The 22,052-nt window shown below is 39.4% G+C and overlaps 2 protein-coding genes across 8 annotated transcripts; one reads left to right on the forward strand and one right to left on the reverse strand.

The window, feature by feature from the left end:
- The first annotated feature begins 349 nt into the window (after positions 1 to 349).
- pths (probable ATP-dependent RNA helicase DDX47) lies at positions 350 to 7,044 on the forward strand. The gene is made up of 6 exons (XM_088234878.1): positions 350 to 559; positions 636 to 894; positions 976 to 1,142; positions 1,741 to 2,334; positions 6,507 to 6,635; positions 6,720 to 7,044. The coding sequence occupies exons 1-6, from the start codon at positions 449 to 451 to the stop codon at positions 6,894 to 6,896; spliced, it is 1,437 nt and encodes a 478-aa protein (XP_088091004.1). The 5' UTR covers positions 350 to 448; the 3' UTR covers positions 6,897 to 7,044.
- On the reverse strand, positions 6,949 to 21,823 carry Not3 (CCR4-associated factor Not3). Of its 7 annotated transcripts, none has more exons than XM_088234873.1 (10): positions 21,684 to 21,823; positions 20,822 to 21,054; positions 20,578 to 20,733; positions 20,312 to 20,491; positions 20,053 to 20,242; positions 19,876 to 19,979; positions 19,601 to 19,760; positions 19,434 to 19,508; positions 7,390 to 7,916; positions 6,949 to 7,305 (listed from the first exon to the last, which is right to left on the reverse strand). In XM_088234873.1, exons 1-10 carry the CDS (start codon positions 21,718 to 21,720, stop codon positions 7,207 to 7,209), a joined length of 1,761 nt encoding a protein of 586 aa, XP_088090999.1. In that variant the 5' UTR covers positions 21,721 to 21,823; the 3' UTR covers positions 6,949 to 7,206. The 7 variants fall into 7 exon arrangements, with proteins under 7 accessions (XP_088090999.1, XP_088090998.1, XP_088091000.1 ...); XM_088234872.1 differs by having other exon boundaries at positions 20,053 to 20,257; XM_088234874.1 differs by having other exon boundaries at positions 21,431 to 21,815.
- Between the last annotated feature and the right edge of the window lie 229 nt (positions 21,824 to 22,052).

Raw genomic sequence — 22,052 nt, forward strand, 5'->3', positions numbered from 1 at the left:
ACTACATTACTGCATTCGGGCTTTCAATCGACTACATTTACCCATCGAATGTAGTCGACTACTTTCCTTCGACTACTTTCATCGGTAGTTTTAATGCATAAATATCGTAGACACGTATGTATAGCTCGTATCAACCTTTCTTACTTTTTTTTTTTTTTAAACTGATATTTCCCTATTGTAATTTCACTTTGTTATTCCAAAAAACTGTTGATCATAATAATTTGAACCTAGACCACAAACTATACTCTTATATCATAGACAATCATCCAGCATAGACATTAGGTTTGTTTTTATAAGTAACTGTGTTTACATCAGCGAATATGCACTGTGAACGGCGCGTGAGGTATACATATTATACTACAATAGTATATGCGAGGGTGTGTGCGTCGGTGTGACAGTACACGTGTGTTGTCATTTTTCACCAACAGTCGGATAAAGTAAAGTTGAAATGTCTGACGACGATAAATTAGTTAGTTCCGATGAAGAAAAAGAAAGCAAAACTGAAATCGACCATAAAGATATCCCCGAGGAGGACACTGAAGTTACTTGGCAAAGTTTGGTTAGTTAAAATGACAATTTTGACATTTCACTTAGGTTATGTTGTTTCGTTTTTATTTTCTGTTTTTTTTTAACAGGGTTTAGTTGATGTTCTGTGCGAGGCATGTGAAAGCTTAAATTGGAAGTCTCCGTCGAAGATCCAACGCGAAGCGCTTCCCGTGGCGCTCGGTGGCAGAGATATGATAGGGCTCGCGGAGACGGGGTCGGGCAAAACGGGCGCCTTCGCCCTTCCCATCCTGCAGGCGCTACTGCAGCGCCCCCAGCGTTACTTCGCCCTCGTGCTGACTCCCACGAGGGAGCTCGCCTTCCAGATCGCGGAGCAGTTCGAAGCCCTGGGTGAGTCGAGTCGAGTGTAGGAGTGGAGGCCGCCGGCGCGAGCGCGCGCACGAACACGCATTACAGCCCGGCTCGTTACAGGCTCCAGCATCGGGGTGAAGTGCGCCGTGGTGGTGGGGGGCATGGACATGGTGGCGCAGGCGCTGCAGCTGTCCCGCAAGCCGCACATCCTCATCGCCACCCCGGGCCGCCTCGTGGACCACCTGGAGAACACCAAAGGGTTCAACCTCAAGGCCATCAAATTCCTGGTGAGTTTGCCATTCTATTTTATGCCTAATTTATTTTAGGAATCAACCTCGTGATGCAGCGGTTAGCGCGTTCGCCTACCATGCAAGAGGTTTTGGGTTCGATTCCTGGCATGGTTGACATGGAATATTTATTTAAAAATATGTTTTTACACTATAATATTTCAAAGTCTGGACTAGCGCCTGAAGCGTAAGACTGATCATCTTACCTTCATGTGACAACAAATGATAAAGATAAGCTGCGATTGGTGTATGTAGTGCCCTATGCATCATTAGGTGCGGAAATTCATATGATGTGATGCCTCGAGGAACAAGCGAGGTAACTGTCATGTCGCGGCAGAGTTGACCGAGTCACATGGCGATGTCATTCTCCCAAAGTTGAATAGGCATATTTCTACTAAAAGAACTTAGTAGTTTAGAACCACAACGTGCGGGGGATCATATCCCAGTGGTGAATTACTGCGTAAAACTCCTAGGCTTTAACAGTTACATTCAATTATTGCGGTCTCACCGGGAATCGAACTTAAAACTTTCACGAGTGAGGTGAACATCTTAGTTATTCCGAGGGAAGGTTAATTTACAAAAAATAAATATGTTCAAGGTAATGGATGAGGCCGATAGAATTCTCAACATGGACTTCGAAGTAGAGGTGGACAAAATTCTCAAGGTTATCCCTCGAGAGCGCCGCACTTTCCTGTTCTCCGCCACCATGACCAAGAAGGTGCAGAAGTTGCAGCGAGCCTCCCTCCAGGATCCCGCCAAAGTGGAGGTCTCCAGCAAGTACCAGACGGTGGAGAAACTGCAGCAATACTACCTCTTCATCCCCGTCAAGTACAAGGACGTGTACCTGGTGCACGTGCTCAACGAGATGGCCGGCAACTCCTTCATCGTGTTCTGCTCCACGTGCAGCAACACGTTGCGGAGTGCGCTGCTGCTGCGCCAGCTGGGGCTGGCCGCCGTGCCGCTGCACGGGCAGATGACGCAGCACAAGCGCCTCGCGGCGCTGGCCAAGTTCCGGGCTCGCGCCCGCTCCGTTCTCGTGTGCACGGACGTGGCGTCGCGGGGCCTGGACATCCCGCACGTGGACGTCGTCCTGAACCTGGACATCCCCATGCACAGCAAGGACTACATCCACCGCGTGGGCCGCACGGCGCGCGCCGGTCGCGCCGGCAAGTCCATCACCTTTGTCACTCAGGTATAGCAACTTTTACCACCTTAACCTGACTGGATTTGTATTTTATCCGGATATAGCTCAACTATCATTTATCACGAAGAGGTTATGAAATAAACGCCCATTCAATATTCTTCTTATCGTGGCAATTTTCACTTTGTCCGCAACCGCTCTAAATAAGGATTTAGAGCTACCCTGGAATCACTCTCTTCAATTTTTAAGCCAGGAGATACGTCTTCTTGCTACACTGCATTTTCCTTCAAATATGATAGACTATTTTGCACTTCTCTCCCCGCATTATATGTCCTAAGTATATTTATCATTTCTCTTTCTTTTTTCATATGTCTTAATGCTTCTTCGTTGCGAGCTCTGTCTATTTGTGTTATTTTAAGCATTCTTCTATAGTACCACAATTTTAATGCTTGAAGTTTGTGATACCTGGGGTGAGAGTCCAGCTTAGAGAAATACTGATAAGATACGTGATATGTGATCGTAAAACGACGGATATGTGAAAAACGCAACATCGACTTTTTTACATATTTGATCTTAAAAAGATTTCGTAAAGGCTTTATCTTCCGGGTTTCAAAAAAAAATATCAAAGGATATACTTTTGTACTTACCGCTCTCGTGCTAAGTTGAAGAAAATCACATGCGTCATTATTCTACAACCATGACAATATTTGCGTCGCACAACTCGCATACCCAATATGGAAAAAGCACTTCCGTGCCATCTCTATCTGAACTTTAAACTCCTGAAAGTGATCCTAACGATTTCAGGACATGACTTATCAGACTAATTAGTCTGTAGTCACTGCATTTAATGATGCTGCTTTATGACCTATGTCACAAATGTGGATCTCAACCAGATATAGAATATACTTCTCCCATGTAAGCATAATTTTCTTTTAGTCTAATATCAATTTATCAGAGTCATCGATCAAACATGATGGAGTTGTTTTTCATGTGGTACCTTTTAATTCTTTTAGTCTCTTATGCAGTATAAAAGTTTTATGATTACGATCAAAATGCAGATGCTGGGCTTCATTATCCGGAATACGACAAATTTTAGTAGCATCGTTTCAATAAAATCTTTGTATTGCGCTCTGGTCCGATCACAACTGGGATACGCATCGTCGGTCTGGAGCCCTATGTACAACTTCAACTCTTTTAACCTGGAAAGAGTTCAGCTGAAGTTTTTATGCTACATTCAGTTCAAAAAGGGTAAACCTGTAGACGAAATTTGCTACCAAACTTTGATGTCCGAGTTGAGGTTATCATTGATCTCCGCCAGAAAGACAACTGCTGACCTCACTCTAATGCACAAAGTGATATTCGTGTGCCCACAACGACCACCAGACACATGTTCTAGTGCGAGTACAGCAGGACAAACTTCACCCACCATCCTCCCCTCCCCTAGTGAGCATCCACAGAACTGTAATAATTATGCTGAACTGTTGGACTTGCTCCACAACACTCCTGCTGCAATCGAATCAGCTATCCTATCTATCGAATGGCCACCCCCTCAATTCTCCTCTTTTTAATGTGTTTCTCTACTCATCTTCACTTTATTTCTTTTTTTAGAATTTATTGTGTGTTCGTTACGATTTTATTTAATGTTATTTTCCATAATGCTTTATGTACTTTTAACCGTATATTTTTAAAGCCCTCTGGGCGTTTATTAAATAAATGCAGTTCCAATTCTTCGCACTGACACTTCATCCGTTCCTCCTTTGCCTCGCTAATTTCATTCCTCATTCTCCTCTGGAGATTTCTATATTAATCAGTGTTGTTCTTGCTTTTACGCCTTTTGTCCATCGAGTGTAGTGTGCGGTCTGTCATCGGTTTACTGATGTTCCATCGTCGGTTTAATCATACGTCATTATGATGCTATCGAGTAACTGGTAAAGTATCCATGTATCTAATTATAGGGACATACCTCATTGTAAATGTAGAAGAGTTTAATTATCACTCGGAAGCCACCGATCACCAACTTAAACTTCGGGATTTTCAATATTTAGTAGCATTAGAAAAAACTAAATTCTATTAAAACTGAAAAAAATATATAATTCTTACGGAAACGCAACTGAGAGAACGTGGACTCTTAGCATTCCCGGTTATTAATTTTTCTCAGTGTCTTCTAAATATAAAATATGTACATCTCATAATATCGACAGTATAATCAGTCATTATTTTATTAGTACCTATTAATAATTAATTAATTAATTAATTAATTCATTCATTTTTTGCATTTTATAAAATTCTTAACATTCAAAATAATGTGTCCTCAGTGCGTAACCCGTGCCGAGGACACTTAACAGTATATATTGTATTTTTTCGCATGTGAGAATATGCATAAAAAACATACTATACAGAAAGAAAATTACAAAACAGTATTATCCGTAGTGGGCAATAGACAGAGAAGATAGAACGCCACATCACTATCTTTACATACATCGCTTCCTCTGTATTTATACATCTCATGCACAAACGATGATTATTTGACATTAGTGACAGTAAATGCAAACACACAATATTTTACAACATTAATGTTTAGTGAAAACAGGCGGTCATACTGGGGACTTTTATGAAACATTATTAATTATCATTCAAATTTAAATTTTATATTTGAAGCACTAATTTTTCGGCTATCCATTATAATAAAATAAATAAAACAACTTTGTTTTTAATCACAATTTTTTTTTTTAGTTACAAAAACCTCGACAAAGAAGCTTGTTTGCTTTGAAACTAGTGGTTCTTGTTACTATCGAGTTTCCATCTCAGCAAAATGATTATTTTGTCACTGAGAATGATTTAGAACAAATGGGAGAAGGTTTCATACTTTTCGTCATCCCCTGCTCGTGAACATGAACATGAATAAATAACAAGGCCGAGAAATAATATCATGGTCGATATTCTTCCCATTAACACAATATTTGGACAAAGGTCCTAGGATTATTTTTCTGCAAAATTCTCCAATTGTAAACACTACACAGTCCGGTCCCCCTTAGAATAGGAGGACTCGAGGAAGATATTTTACATAGTATAATAATAAAACAAAGATCCTGCCACATTATTAACCGGGAATGCCACGTTCTCATTGTCCGCTAGATTTGCGTCATTCTGGTGCGGGTCACTACCGGAAGTTATCATCTCGATTACTTCCTCAAATTGGTTTGAAAAGTATAAAATTTTATTCTCAATTTATTATGATAATTCTTTAATGAAAATGTTTATTAACGTGAGATTCAATTGTCTGTCTAAAGATCTGAATAAAATTTTACTTAAGAATAAGAATAAACAGTAGTATACAACAAATAAATAGAAAAAAATAATTACCATAATAAATGGTTGAAATGCTGACTGAAGTTTTTTTTTTACATATAGGTATACTCATAGTTAATAAAAAATAAATCAAAATTGTAAATACTAAATAACATATTACAACAGTGAAGTTAAAGATGCAAAAATCCAAATATGGAAAAATTAAGTGCAATGCCTAGGGAAATTGGATGTTTTCTTACGTACGGTAAAAATTGGAGCGTTCAATTGTACAGCAGAGTTTCTTAAAAATATATTATTTTAATAAAAACAAACTACTTCGAACGATGTTACTAGTTTTTATGAATTAACCAACGATAAGAGAGTTGTGATGAACTTCCGGTTTACGATAAGTCAACTGACAAATCAGCACAACTGCCAGATGAGAATGGGGAGAGAACTCGAGGCGTCACCCGCGGAGTGATCTCAAAAATACTATATTGAAAAATTCATAGCGCTGATAACACGATACATAAAAATGTCGAACGAAGTTGCTAGTTCTGCGAAATCAACCAATGATAAGAGTGTGGTGATAGATTTCCAGTTACCGGAAAGCCAAATAACCAATCAGGATTACTCGACAAAGAGAACTTGAGACATATTTTTTTGTTTTTGCTTAATTTGATAGTCTATTAACAGATATAAAAAACCACTGAACTTCATTGAAGAAGTATGAATGTTCAAATTTACACTTAATGTACTTATTTATTTTTTACTTAATTTACACTTGCCTAGACTTCCGTATTTTCTTTTCTAAATTGTTCTCCATTTCTGTTGTAATATGTTAATCTTAATAACTCCCTAGAAGGGGTGAATCCAGTCACAAAAATTTGAACAAACTCAAAATATTGTTAAATAAATTTTCCATTTACCCCCAGTACGATGTGGAGCTGTACCAGCGGATAGAGCAACTTATCGGGAAGCGGCTGCCACTCTACCCGACCGAGGAAGCCGAGGTCATGGTCCTCCAGGAACGGGTGGCCGAGGCGCAGCGCCTCACCAAGATCGTAAGTACCTCGTGCGAGTGGTCGCAGCACGGCGCGGCACTGGCCGGCTCCACTCTCTACTGACCGCATTCCGTATTGTTGCAGGAGCTCAAGGAGCTGACCGACAAGAGGGGCGGAGGCGGGAAGAGGAGGCGCGAGGCTGGCGGGGAGGACGACGACACCGAGGAGGCCAGCGGCGTGCGCAGACGGATCGGGGGGGGCGGCGCGCCGCGCGGACGGGGCGGCGGAAGGGGCAGAGGGGGACACAAACCAAAGCACTAGAATGAACAACGTCTCGCTGACCTCTCCTTTGGATTAAATCAAACTACATCTCCTTCCGATACACCTTTTATTATATCGAGGATAATAATTTTTATAAATAAAAAATAACAAATAAAAAACTTATCTACGCGAGAGATAAAAATCACAACACGATCGTATTTACTTATTATTATTTATTTCTATACGAATAGATCTGTACAGATATTTTAAATTATTATTTATAACCGTTTTCTCGATAAACTTTTTACACAAGTGAAAACTATCGACAGTTGGGGATAAGTCTATTGGCCGTCAGCACACCGAGGGGCACTCAGTTCAGGTCGCGGTCCTCCAAGTACTTGTACTCGAAGGTGAATCCCTCCTTTTTGCGCTGCCCCCACTTCTCGTAGTCGAAGTAGATGTAGGTGCCCTGCAACAGGAGGAAAGGGGGCGGTTACTAGGGCACCGGCGCCGCCGCCGGCGGGGCACGGGAGACCAAGCGCTCGGTACTCACCTGCTCGTATTCCTCGTTGATGATCTTGGGCTCCTCGTGGCGCTGGAACCACATCATGTACTTGGTGTGGAAGCGCCAGCTCTGTTTCTTGAGCGCCTTGGCCGCCAAGTACTGCGCCTTGGTGCCCTCCATGTAGTAGAAGACGAAGAAAAGCGTTTCCGTGGACAGGCGCTGGAAGAAGTCCACGGTGTCCGAGTGCGGCAGCATGGCCTGACTGTAGTAGGGCGGCGTGGGGCACAGGTTGCGGGGCAGGTAGGTGCGCATGCGCTCGGAGTCCGAGGGGTGCGGTAGGTGATAGAAGGCGGCCTCCATGAGCTGGAACTGCAGGCGCTGGTCGGGCTGCAGCGGCTCGGGGCCGAGCGGGGCCACGCCCAGCAGCGGGGGGATGTGCGCCGCGCCGCCGCCTGCGCTGCGCGCCCCCGCGCCCGCGCCGCGCGCTCCCGCCAGCCCGGCACGCTGCACGGCCTGGGCGGCCATGTGCCGCAGGCTCGCGGGCGGGCTCATCTCCGCGCCATTCTCCACTACGTCTGCACACCGACAACCGGATTCATTATTATCTATTATGAAAAGCTATTTTCGTCCAGAAATTACACAAATTATAATTCTCGCAATGACAGTGGTTTTGAGACTGTGATATATTTGGAGCGAATCCAACGGGACTTGTTGACTGAACAGGTTGGCACAGTGCCAACTTTCCCCTTCGTGTGGAACTATATTCCTGTCTTAGCGAAGCCGAAACTACCGACTGACAACTGCCAACTGTCAATGTCAACTCTTCCTTTTATATTTGGGATCCCACTCTAAAAAATACTCTATTAATATTGCTACACTAAAAAATTATTCCAAGTGTCCTATCTATATGGAATCGATTTTACGATTTTTAATTTCAAATTTATTAGAACTTAATAAGCATTTATTCAAAACTTGATTTTTTTAAGAGAGAAGAAAAGTATTGTTTTTTTATTTACCTATAAAAATATATAAACCTAGCTTATCACAAAATTTCAAAAAAACATTACTCGTGTTTAATAATTAAAGGATTAATATAAATTTTATATTCGAAGCACTAACTTTGTGCACTTATTCATTATAATAAAATAAATAGAACAACTTTGTTTTCGACCACTAATAAAAATTAGTGGTTATATAAAGGATTAATAGTTTAAAGTTATCTCGGCACATAATGCCAGCGCGTTTCTTGGTGAAATCGCATCCCAAATATATTCTATGTTCATTACTCGAGGACTATTTCATGCCATCGTTATGAGAAATGCTCCATTAGATTTCCGTAGCCTTGTTATGAAACACGACTATGGTTTTGTCATCCAAACAACACAGATACTGGGCACGTGCTGCCCCTCTGTGATTAAGAGGACTGCTGCGACCGGTGACTGTGACTGTGACAAGTCCAGTATAGAGCTGCAGTGTACAGCTGTACATATGTATTTTTTTAATTATTTTTTTATTTATTTATATACGGCATTTCTGCCATTTACATATATGTGGTATAAAAAGTGCTTAAAAAAATTTTTTTTTTTTTAAATCGAGTATGAAATATTAATATACTCGTACTGTACACATTATTAATTACTTGAAATATATATATTTAAAAAAAATTATACAATAATAAAATACATTAATCAATCAAATTATAACTATTCCAACCCAATCTTCTGAAGATGATTTGCTCTTTTTGATAAAAATATGTTGGTCACTTTATTTTTTAAGTTAGGCAGAGATAAACTAAATATATCAAAATATGATGCATATTCATTCCCGGTATTCTGTAATCTAACAATAGGTGAGTTATATTGAGCTACCGTTCGAGAATTTCGACAATAAAATATTGTAGATGTTCTGCTTAACCTAGGTGGTACATAGAATGAAATCAATTTCAGTAGATCAGGGGTATCAAGGGGTATTGCTAGAGAATTAGAACAGAATCGGAACTCCGGCAATATGAGTGAAACAGCGGTGGGTGGTGCAATACAACTTTACTATTCATGCGCCAAATAAATCTAGCATAACAATCGAATCCTTACTAGTCGTTATCAACAATTAGATTTAACGTGAATTAACCGCTCGGTTCTCGGCTATCAATGTCGGTACACGCAGATCTGCGCCATAAAATATTTTTTTTTATTAATGTGGACTTTAGGCCCCCACAAATTAATATCATCCATCATCCGTCTGCAGGAGTGCCTCAAGGGTCAGTACTCGGACCACTCCTCTATCTCCTTTACACTAAACATATAGAGAACATTATCAAAGAATGTGGATTGTAGTCAAATGTGGTTGAATGTGTGTGTGGTGCTATGCAGATGATACGCAGATTTATTTTTATTGCAAACCAGGCGAGAGAAGTGTGCTTGTCAATTTAATTGATGGATGCATCAAGAAAATAGGAAACTGGATGGCTGAAAACAGACTAACATCAAACCCATCAAAAACTGAACAACTGTGGGTGGCTTCAGCCAGACGACAGAATTTGATCCAGGATACGGCTCTACCCAATGTAGGGAGTACCGCTTTACCCACCATTAAACTACCGGGAGTTTTACTCAATTCTGACCTTTCTCTTGACGCTCAAATTAGTAGAAAGATAAGTTCATGCTTCTATCAGCTGAGACAAATTAAATGCATATGCAAAAATTTGCCAGTTGATGCCGCCTGTCAATTAATAAACGCGTTTGTAGTGTCTAGAGTCGATTATTGTAATGGTATCTATGCAGGTCTACCAATGAACAAAATGACTCGCCTACAATCTGTATTGAATGCCGCAGCGAGACCTATTTTCGGAATCTCTAAGTTCAGTCATATCACTCCACTACTTCTTCGGGAACTACACTGGCTACGTTTTCCACAGAGGGTCGAATACAAACTCTGTTGGCTTATGTATAAGTCACTGCACAACTCTGCTCCGGAATATCTAAGGGAACTATGCATTCCAGATGAACTAGCTGACAGGCGTCTCACGCTTAGATCAGCTACGTCTACGGCGAGAGGAAAAGTTATTATACCTCTACGCAAACAGCGCACTAAATTTGGTGAACGCGCATTTGCGGTCGCAGGCCCTATGGCATGGAATGCTCTCCCAGCAAAGGTGCGAGGCTGTGAAAGTGAAGTGATATTTTGGAAAAAACTTAAAACCCACTTGTTTTCTAAATCATTTGAATAAATCCGTAGCATGTGAAAACAAAATAAATGGTTTTAATTAAATTACAAATTTAAAAGCTTCAATTAAATTAATTTAACAATAGAATCACTATGTAAAGCGCCCTTGAGGTATTTTAAATTAAAATGTTTAATCTTTAAGCAAACTGGTGCTGAATAATATCTTTTCCCACATCCGCTATCTGGCTAAAATCGAATCACGGACATGTTACGCTACAGAGAATGACCTAAACAAATCCTAAAATATTCTGGCAATTTGTTTCTCAGAAACTGAAAGAAAATGGACTTCCTTCCAGTGTGGTGTTTGGAAATCAGTCTGCTAACAATGAACGAGACATGGTTAATATTCTCGCCTCCCACTTTTCAACCTTATACTCTTCTAATTGTCCCAACATTCGACTACCACAATACAGTTGACCTTAGTTGTTGCCATAATATATCGACCGACGATATATTTATCGCTCTCCAATCTACTTAGATATATATATTTAAAATAAAAAGGTTTTAGCGCTTCGTGGCATAGGAATAGTTGCTTTAAAATGAATTTAAATGATATTTGAATATATTTGTTTAGTAAAAAGCCCCAACTACCCCTATCTATCGCTTCAATCCGGTGACTTTCCAGTAGCTTGGAAATCATCTTTTATTACACCTATCTATAAATCTGGAAACAAATCGGATGTCACTAACACTATTGGTCTATACCAATCTCAATTCTATCTCACATATCTTAATTATTCCAAGCAATATCAATGCGTAAAATTACTTTCGGTCAGGTAAATTAATTTTCGGTCTGGTAAATCCACCATGATCAATCTCTTGTCTTTTACCGATACCATATTTAGGGGTCTGGAGAAAAATAAACAATTTGATGTGATTTATACCGATTTTTCCAAAGCTTTTGACAAGGTCGATCACCAAATGCTGGTGACCAAACTTTCTTAGTTTGAAATTCATAATCCATTTTTATTGTCACATCTCGGTGAAAGGAAACAGTTTGTACGGGTAAATAATTCCACCTCAAACAGCATTAATATATCTCCGGGTGTACCGCAAGGTGCTCACCTCGCTCCTTTGCTATTCAATATATTCAGAAATGATCTAAAAAAATGTTTTTTTACTTCATCAATTTGGCTGTTTGCTGATGACACTAAGATTCTCCAACAGATTGACAACCATTCCGATTGTTCACTATTACAATCTGATTTACTGTTTTTTTAGCACCTGGTGCTCATCCAATAATCCATCTCAACTTAAGTAAGTGCGAGGTTATGAGATTTTTTCATCTGGAAAATCCAATCATATACGACTACTCACTGAACGATGAAATATTATCATCCGTGTGTCTAGTATACGAGATTTGGGTATTATACTTGACACTAAACTTTCTTTTACAACTCATATTGAACATAAACAAACAATCACGGATAGAACGCCTGTCCATTCATTCTACATGTCCAAACCAGCACAGAGCTCCTTTCTTGATTTTGTTGATAATGCTCGTCTCAGCCTTACATAATGTACGGATCTTAACATTTGTGCATCTATCGTACATAGTTTTACCACACATTCGCCTGAAAGATCGCATTTTGATAGCATTCAGCCTACTTTCATCCCTGTTTTACCAAGTCCATACTTCGCTCCCATACATAAGGGTCGGGACCAGGACTCCGTTGTGAACTGCTAATTTTGACTCTTGCGACAAACATTTATTTGCCAAGGTTGATCTAAGTGCACCGTTCACTCTGTTCCCGGCACTCACCCTCCTTTCAATATCTTTCTCAGTCATTCCATCCCTAGTAAAAATACTTCCCAGATACGCAAATTCCTCTACTTGTTTTAGTATAACTCCATTCACAGTGATTTCACATTTAATCATACATTCATTTCTTTCAAAAACCATTACATTCGATTTATCGACATTCATCAGCAAATCGTTTCCCTTGCATACATCGTAGACCGTTGTTACCAAGAATTGCAGTTCCTCTTTGTTGTTAGCAAGAAGTACGGCATCGTCAGCATACAAAATACAATTGACATTTAAATCACCCATTTTAGCTCCCATTCTTAAGCCTTTCAGTTCTTTCATGCAGTTATTGATATACACGTTGAACAACCATGGTGACATCACACATCCCTGCTTCACTCCTTTATGAATGTCAAACCACGATGTGTATGATCCGTTTACCCTAACACATGCTGTGCTGTCTTTATACAGAGAAGCAATAGCTTGTGTCAGATTTCCGCTCACTCCATACTCCGATAACACCTTCCATAATTTTTCTGTCAACTCTATCGAACGCATTTTGCAGATCGACAAATGCACAGAAAAGCTTTTGGTTTTTAGCAAGAAATTTATCTGTCGTGTTTCGTAAAGCAAAGATTTGATCCATACATACAAATGTAAATAGGGGCTAGATTTTTTATTGTCCATGCGCTCTGTAGCTGCAAGACGTTCTGTTATCTAGCTCATATATATCATAATTGTAATATATCATATTTGGAGACGAGGAACTAGAATCCCAACCGTCCATACGCTCTGTAGCAGCAAGACGTGTTGGGATATTTATTTATTGTACAGCGCCCTTGAGGTGATTTTCGCAAAAATGGCACTATACAAATTATCCAAACATTATTATTATACTCTTCTATTCATAAAACCGCTCTGAATATCCCACACTCTATCCTTTGTAACTTTTCTTACTCTCTCGATCAGTATTCTTCCATACATTTTGCCAACAGCGCTCAAAAAGCTGATTGCTCTAAAATTTCCGCATTCCACCCTTGAACCTTTACCCTTGTATAGAGGCATAACAACAGCCCTTCTCCGGTCTGGAGGAGTGTATTCCTCTTCTAAACATCGGTTCAAAAGCTTGTGCAGCCATATAAAAATTACTTCACCACCCGCCTTTATAAACTCTGTAGCAACATTATCAAAACCATGCGCTTTTCCATTCTTCATATATTTGGCAGCACTTCTTATTTCTTCCATTCTTATCTCTGTCGTACCACCATCTGCATTTAAACTTAGTTGAGGAGGTGCTGCAGTGCTTATATTTCCTGTATGTGTTTCATACACCTCGTTCTATCTCGTTTTCATTCCACTATTATTCGTCACCATTTTTTTATCTTTTCCTTTTATAACTGTCATACATCCACTTTCATTACTGTTTCGGGAATTTTTTACCGCTTTCCAAATATATTTATATATTTTCTTGGAAGCTCTCGGTCATTTTGATTCCCTCTCTTTCTTTCAACAATTTCTTTCGTTCACACACACCTTATTTCACTCTCTTCTTACATTCATAATATATGCTTTTTAATTCTGCGTACTACCAACCGCTTTATTCACTGTCAGCAGATTTAATCACGCTTCCTTCTTTTTGTGCACTATTTTTTTTATTACATCGTCCCACCAAGCATAACCTTTCTTTCTTCCTTGTATCGTTATGCCGCATACTTCCATCGCTGATTCACACATACCGTTTTTCAAACATTCCCAAATTACATCAATACTCATATTTTCCACACATTCATCTATCAGTCTTAAGATTTACGGCCCTTTGAAAATTATCTTTTATGCAATCATTTTGGAGTTTTTCAACTTTGACTCTAGAAGGTGCCTGCATTTTGCGGGTCTTGGACCGCCATCCTTGAAACAAGATTACTCTTGATACCACCAAGAAGTGATCTGTTTCCATTTCAGCTCCTATGTACACCCCCGCATATCAACTGTCACAGGCTTCAATCTAGAGTCAATGACTACGTAGTCGATAATAGATCTTTCATTGCCTCTCTCATATTGAACATGTTATCAATAAATCCTTAAAACTCCTTGGATTTTTATTAACAGAAGCACAACTGACTTAAAAAATATCAATACCCTTAAAACTGTCTTCTGTTCCCTAGTTCGCCGGCACCTAGAGTATTCCTCTGTTATCCGGTCTCCATATTATGATAGAAGCTGGAAGTTGGGCTTATCCAGAGACCAATATATGTATGAGTTAGAAACTAGCTTAAATATATCTTCTCTTCAAGACCATCAAAATAAATCCGACCTTCTAGTCATATTTAAAATTCTCAACTCACTCTTTGATGCGCCTGAACTACTGAGCTCGATAGAATTAAATATCCCAACTAGAAACTTCAGACAAAACTTACTTTTTCATACCGATAATCATAGAACTAACTATGGTTTTCATTCCCCTATGCCCAGAATTCTCAGGTCTGCCAACAAACATACCAGTCTTGATTTCTTTGATAACAAGTTGTCTTCTTTCACGTATGATGATCGTAATCACTGATTGATTCATCAAATCCAATTATAAACACCTCTCTCCCGCTTCCACTCCCACCGAGTCTACTATATACCACTGTGTCTTTCTACTTTCTTTTATAATAATTTTCTATGTATACATATGTCCTTAAAAATGCCCATTGAGCGTATATATAAATAAATAAATATGCAAGTATTAATATACTTATAAGTAAAAATCAGTGCACGCAGAAAAATGCTCGGCAGTTGGGGTAGATTTTGCATCCCCCTACTCTGTCATCGTGCAAGCGAGCGGTTAACTTACATTATGTTATTTTATACCGCACATAATAAACACCAAATTAGAATTTTAACAGTTTTAAATCATTACCACTCAAATTATTATTTATTTATTTTTGATTTAGAAATTTACAGCCCAATATAATACTTATAATATAATATATCTTCGGGTTTCTGTAACAAGTTAGAAACTACAATTTTTTTTTTAAAGTGAGATCTCTTCATAACTGGCATCAAATAATATTTGTCAAAAAAGTAAATATAAATATTTCGTATTTTATCTCAGAGTAATAATGCGTGAACCTGTAGAGAAGCCCTATCACTATGTTTCATAGAACGCAAGCGATGTTGGTTAGCAAACAATTGGTGGTCATTTTGTTTTGTTTGACAACATAAACACAACGGTTCGATCGGATGCTTTTGTCAATATGCTTGGCTATGTTTGTAAATAACTTTGATATTTACATTATAATAAATAAAAATCAACTATGGTGAATTGCAGTATGTTTGATTGCAGCAGTAGGAGCGTCAAAGGTGTTAAAGGAGTCAATTTTTACAGGTAATTGATTTCGAATATTTTCCCATGATTTACATTGATTTTTGGCATTTATTGTCCCGACACGTGTATTATGTTGCTTAAAAACTTTCCTTATATCAACATATTTACTTCAGATACTATTTTTTCTCAATTTAGGAGATAAATTTGTGAATTAAAGTATGTTTACTGTTGATAATGACAGTTATAATTACGGGCAATATGACGGGGCCGAAAAAAAGTTTAAGATTTTATGGAGTAGAGGTCGATTCAAATTTTGCTCGAAAATAGCAATATTAACCTTGAAATCACATCTAAAATGACGTGTCCAAATTTCAGGCCGCTACGACTCGCCATTTCGGAGATGTGACGGACGGTTTGGTTTCATGGAGTTGGGATTTATGTCTCAATAAATGTAACATAAGTATATTGTGAATAAAATGAATAAATAAATAAATAAAATAAACACACGCATGTATTTTAAGTTTTATAAAATAAATATAGGCGAATTATAGAAATATAAATTGGAATAACCCTGCAATAATAAATACACGTACATATTAAAAAATATTTACAATGCAAATTAATATCCATTTGGCAATTCTCGACCTGAGTACGGCCCATTGTTTTGCTGCGAACTGTAGCTAACTTAATACCCAATAGTTATAGAATGGTTTTCCTACATTTGGGCTCCTTTATAGCTTGGCGCATTATTACTCTGAGTATTTTATAAATACAAAAAATAATGTTTTATAATATTCTACTTATGGTTTTATTTGATTTTAGATGAGCTTACACTGTGAATGTGAAGATTTAAATAAGATCAATAAATACTCTGCCTAAGTATGAACAAATTTAGGAATATATTGTAAAAAACCAGCTTGTAGCATTTTTGGAAAGAGAGTGGATTTGGGTATAATCACTCGTGTGAAATGGCCCTTCATTTTGTAATAGAAGATTGGAAGGCAGATTGGAAGAGGTAAAAGCTTTTGTGTACTTTTAATTGCATTTTTATAATATTTCTTTTTTTCCCCTCTCCTTCTGTATTCATAATAAATTAATGTGAAATCTGTAATTGATCTTACTTTTTTTAATTGTTATCTCGTACCTTGTGTTTATTAAAAAGACTGTATGATTTCCATAGTAAATAAAATAAATACACAATTTCAGTATTTTTAGATTTTAAAAGAAATAATTATTTTAAAACTTAAGAAAATTGGGATACATGGAATTGCTTGAAAATGGTTCACAGAATATTGAAAGTAATGGATATCAGACTAAATTGGAGATATTCTATCCGATAGTCTTATTGACTGTCTTTGTTTATTTGGGCAGCAAAATTACTTAGGATGGTCGATCAAAATCAGAAATAGTCAGCCGGATAAAACAAGCGAGAATAGCATTCAATAAGAAATCTAAGATTTTTTAATCTAATAATATATGCTCAAAAACAAGAAAAAACTTCATTAAAACTCTGGTCTGGAGCATACTATCGTATGGAAGCGAAACGTGGACAGTCGGACAGGCAGAACGGGGGCGGCTGGAGGCGTTTGAGATGTGGTGCTACAGGCGCATGTTGGGGAACATGTCGGGAACACCGAGGTATTAAACAGTCCAGGTGCTCGCTCAATAAAGTTGCGCAACAGCGAGCCGAATGGATAGGCCATTACATAAAACCCCCAGGCCTGCTTCTTACGATTGCGGAGGGCATGTGCGAAGGCACAAATTACAGACCAGATTATCTTCGACATGCGTTGTAGTGGATACCCCGAGTTGAAGAGACGAGCCGAGGATAGAGACGGGCGGAGACTGACCATGCATGAAGCAAACCAATCGCACGGAAGACTTTGATTGCTTGATTGACTTTGACGCTGATTTCATTGGGAGTACCGCGGGGATCAGTTCTTGGGCCTATACTATTTATTATCTTCTTTATGATGCACTAGTATATATCTCAATAATAATAAACAATTAAAAAATTCCACCTTAAAAATATTAAAATACGGTTCAAGAAGAATAAACTTAAGCTAAATACAAATAAAACTAAGTTTACAAGCGTAGGAAATAGAAAAATACCTATTTCACCAACAATAGTGATGGATGAAGAAATATTGAAGGAGGTGAAAGAGATGAAATATTTGGGGATTATCATAGATTCTAGGCTGACCTTTTCCCAGAATATGACGAAGAAGATAGCAAGGAAAGTTTCTCTTATGGGATGAATTAGAAGATATGTAAGTGCAGATTCATGCAGAAGTAGTATTTTGTTTTTGACTACTGAAGAGGAAAAAATAAACTTACCGTTCTGCAGAATAGGACTAGGAGATTAATTTTGAGACGAAATGGATACACTAGGATCAAATTGATGCTAAAACAAACAAAAATTATGGCAGTGCGTCAACTGTAATGTTTGTTCACAAAATAATGAATGGTTATTCCTCAACAAAGTTTACTAAGGTTTTTCTAATCAATGTGAACACGGATATGAAACTTAATTATAAGTAAGGCTGTCATTTCGCAAGAAGACAAAGCCGCAGAACTCGTTGATGTGATTCAACGAATATCATTGAATCGAAGGGTCGGTGTCGGAACCCTTATCAAATCTTCTGGTTCTTCCCGAAATTGAAAATGTTTTGTTATCTGCGATCTTTTTCATTACCACCTTAGTGTTGTGATGAAATGTAAACTTCAAGTGTACTATAGTTGAAAAATGTTGATAATTAATATATAGTTTAATGATAATGAGATGCAAGTTAATATTAGAACACTCATATATTATAATGTTTGTACTATTTTAAGACCAAATGAAAAAAATAAAAATATCCCACAACTAGCGAAATCCAACTCGTGCCAGAAACCTTACGATACGATATTATCTAATTGTATTTTTAATTCTGTTCAATTGGCCAATTACAGATTAATTCCGTATTTTGACAAAGATGTGACAAAATAAACAGCTATTGTTCAATAATGCGGATATCGGTGAGGGTGTTATTTTCACGGCCGTCATACCGGCGAAATTTAAATATGAATAGAATTGGAAAAACTGCACTCGGCAGGGATGGGGCAGTCTGTATTTTACACATTCAACATTCATGTACAATCTATATATTAATCAAACAAACACTTAACTAACTAGAACTCCCCGGGGAGTGGAACATTTTGACATGCTTTTTCAGGCATCGCCTGATAGGGGAAATAATGCAGCTTCACAAACAAAATCTACGAAAGGGCAGAGGAAAAGTGAATGTTGCACAGTGGGTAAAGTAGCCACTTTTTATATTTTTTTGTATTGGAAAGTTATTGTAGCATTTCTCGCACTATGTAAAAGCGACACAACGTATGCTAGGAGAACTAATGTAAGGTGCTGTAATAGCGGGATGTGAGAACAGAAAGACATGCCATGATAGATTCCACTAATACTTGGAAATGGAATGATCAACGTGTACATAAGTATACAAGAAAATAATCCATATCCACTCTACCTACCCCTATATCCACCTTTTATAATTGTCATAGTTTAAGTACCTAGATGATGTCCACAAAGTTCAGAAAAATATCTTTAAATAGCTTTTGATGTTATTTTGTGTTCAGCAAAAATGTTTGATGCATATGGTTTAAATTAAAAATTAAGGTGGACCAACTGAGTCCAAACAACCCTCTACTGCTACTGCAAACTATAAAACATAATTACACAGCACCATTGAATAATACAAAAAGGACACACATATACTACAGTGACTCGAAAGGTTATAGAACTTCTCTTCGAGCGGAACTCACGGTTGTGGTGTTGGGCGAGGGGGGCGGGGGGCGCGGGGGGGCAGCCCGGCGGCGGGGGCGGCGGGTTAGTGGGAGCTGCGGCCACAAGCAACCAACACAGATTAGTAAATACACTCCCGGACGGGCGGGCGGGAGGGAGGAGGGAAGGAGTGTCGGGGGATGCTCACCCGAGATGAAGGCCTGCGTGGCGGGCGACAGGCTGCCCAGCAGGGCCTTGCTGGGCGTGGAGGACGCGGGCGCGCCCTTGGGGGGCGTGTGGCCCTCGGGAGCGCTGCTGCCGCTGCTGGAGCTGCTGCTCACCGCCCGCACGGCCGTCGGCTTCACCGGCTGCAAAAAGAGACGCTCGGTAAACTATAACGGGTATAGGACGATACTCGCAAGATCACACTGTCGGCTGAGGCACTCGGGCGGTGCAATGACAGAACAACTCGAACCCACTCACTTTGGAGATGATATCTTCCATCTTTTTCTTCTTTTCCATGAGATCCACCGAGTCGGCCGAGCGGTCGAGCGGGTTGGGAATCGGCGACGCCACCGGGCTGATCCCTGCAAGAGACGAGTACGTGAGAAAGAGAAAGACGAGTTGAAAGAAGCGTAAAGCGGCCAGAGGAGCACGCACCTGAGACGGCGCTGGCGGGCGAGCCGGGACTGCCGTCGCTGTCCGTGTTGGTGGAGGAGGGAAGGCCGGTGCCGGAGAGCTCGATCTCGTCGATGCCGATAATGTCGTCGTATATGTAGTCGTTATCGTTGAAGTCCGGGTCTTGCGAGGACTCCACGTAGTACTCCACGTCGTCCTTGATCCGCCGGATCTGGGAAGTAAAGGTCTGCATTACGCGCTGCCACTGATATTCTCCCCGCCAATGTCGGGAATAACTTACTTTGTCCACCTCCACCGACATGTTGTCCAGCATCCGCAGCAGTGTTTCCAACTTTTTAATGTGAAACCGGTGCTTTTCCACTTTATTCTTTAATTCTTCCATTCGGTCCTGTTTCTCTTTATCTAGTTTCTTCTTTTTACTGACCAGTATGGATTCTATTTCGGATTCGAACTGGTCGAGCTGTAACAGAAAGGCGGTCGTTAATGAGGGCGGCGCGCGTGCGAGTGGCGGCCGAGCGACGCGCGAATCCCGCGAACGCAACGCACCTGCAAGTTGAGAGCGTCGATGGACGTGATGAGCCAGAAGGAGATCTCCTCGCGCTCCTTCTGCGCGGGATCCAGCTTCTGGGCCGCCCCGAGCCCCTCCTTGGAATAGGCCTTGGTCTTGGTTTCCCTCTCCACTACCTTGAACCTCTCCATTTGCTGAAACGGAAATTAAACATTACGCTACCGTGCCGGACGAGCACGATGCTTATCTATCGACGATCGACCGCCAAATGAGCCCCCTTACCGTTTCAATAAGTTTTCTATAGTCGAACAGGGTGCTTTTGTCTTTAATCTCCCCGGAAGCAATCCACGACTTAATTTGGTCGCGTAGCCTCTGCAGTTTCTTAATCTCTTTCTTGAGATCCGCTTCGTATTTCTCCTTCTGATTACTGTTGGTGGCATTGTGCACCTTTTGCCAAATATCTTCGAACGTTTCTACACCCTCCGTTACTTTCTTTAAACAGCGATCTATTTCACCTGAAACATCACACGCAATAACCTCTTAAAGTTTTTATAATAATATTAATGTAGATTATCTAGAACGACGATTGCCGTTTCCGAGTTTCCTCTGCGCGCGTCAAACATGATAACATTACCTATACCGCCTAGTGCAGCCGGAACGCGCTATTTACGGCGATCTGGCGAGTTCGCTTAGCCACTGACAGCGTCGTCAAAACTCTGATTTTCTGTATTAAAATTACTAAAGATAGCGGAATAAATAAAAAAGAACATGTTTTCTTCGTTTAAAAGGATTAAAGAACGAGGAGAATGGGAATATAATTGTATTCTGCAAGATTCGACAACCGCAAAAATATGGGGCAAACCTTAACCTGACAGCAGGTTTCGATCTTACCTTGCAATTTCCTCGTCGCGGCCATGGCTATGTACACATGTGGAAGAATGATTCGCACATATCCCGATCATACAAATTTATTTACAGTGAAAAAATGCACAATTTTAAAATGATAAACAGATAAACTGCACATCAGAAGCTTTGTTCCTTTTCAAGATGGCTACCGAAAGCCGCTTACATTTAATAACTTTAAACGTTCAAATATCATTATTTGTATTGTAACTTAAAATCAAGACTAATATATCAATCTTACAGGATTTGATTTTTCCTTTAAAACAATTATCTCTCATTTGGATTTAAAAGCTTTTATCGATACTTTAACCACAAATTCTCTTCCAAGTCAGAAGCGTACACTTGCACGAATGCGCACGCGCACAAAGTTCATGTTTATTTATTCATTGCGCGCCCGTATTTTAAATTTGACAATTCCTTATAACGAGTTATTTTTAAATCCGTATTGTTTTATAATGCCTTTTATAAATATAGGCAACGTGATAATAATTTCCCAGTACTAAATTCAACAGTACGAGCTTTCAATTATTGATTTAAAAATACCTTTCTAGGTTGCAACACATACTAAGTACAACTTGCCGATTAAATTAAGATCACCTTAAACTCACAT

This window comes from Micrasema longulum, unplaced genomic scaffold, assembly GCF_059751315.1.
Source record: "Micrasema longulum isolate JH-2025_06_02 unplaced genomic scaffold, ASM5975131v1 h1tg001296l, whole genome shotgun sequence".
NCBI classification, from domain to species: Eukaryota; Metazoa; Arthropoda; class Insecta; order Trichoptera; family Brachycentridae; genus Micrasema; species Micrasema longulum.

What these genes read in the sequence shown, in the direction of transcription:
- Not3 (XM_088234871.1), bottom strand. Translation starts at nt 21,455, where the DNA reads ATGGCCGCGACGAGGAAATTGCAAG. An exon ending in TCGACGCTCTCAACTTGCAG is followed by an intron (nt 20,492 to 20,577) that starts GTGCGTTGCGTT and finishes TTTCTGTTACAG; the next exon opens with CTCGACCAGTTCGAATCCGA. An exon ending in TCAACGAGGAATACGAGCAG is followed by an intron (nt 7,306 to 7,389) that starts GTGAGTACCGAG and finishes CTCCTGTTGCAG; the next exon opens with GGCACCTACATCTACTTCGA.
- pths (XM_088234878.1), top strand. Translation starts at nt 449, where the DNA reads ATGTCTGACGACGATAAATTAGTTAGTTCCGATGAAGAAAAAGAAAGC. An exon ending in CCATCACCTTTGTCACTCAG is followed by an intron (nt 2,335 to 6,506) that starts GTATAGCAACTT and finishes ATTTACCCCCAG; the next exon opens with TACGATGTGGAGCTGTACCA. An exon ending in CGCAGCGCCTCACCAAGATC is followed by an intron (nt 6,636 to 6,719) that starts GTAAGTACCTCG and finishes GTATTGTTGCAG; the next exon opens with GAGCTCAAGGAGCTGACCGA.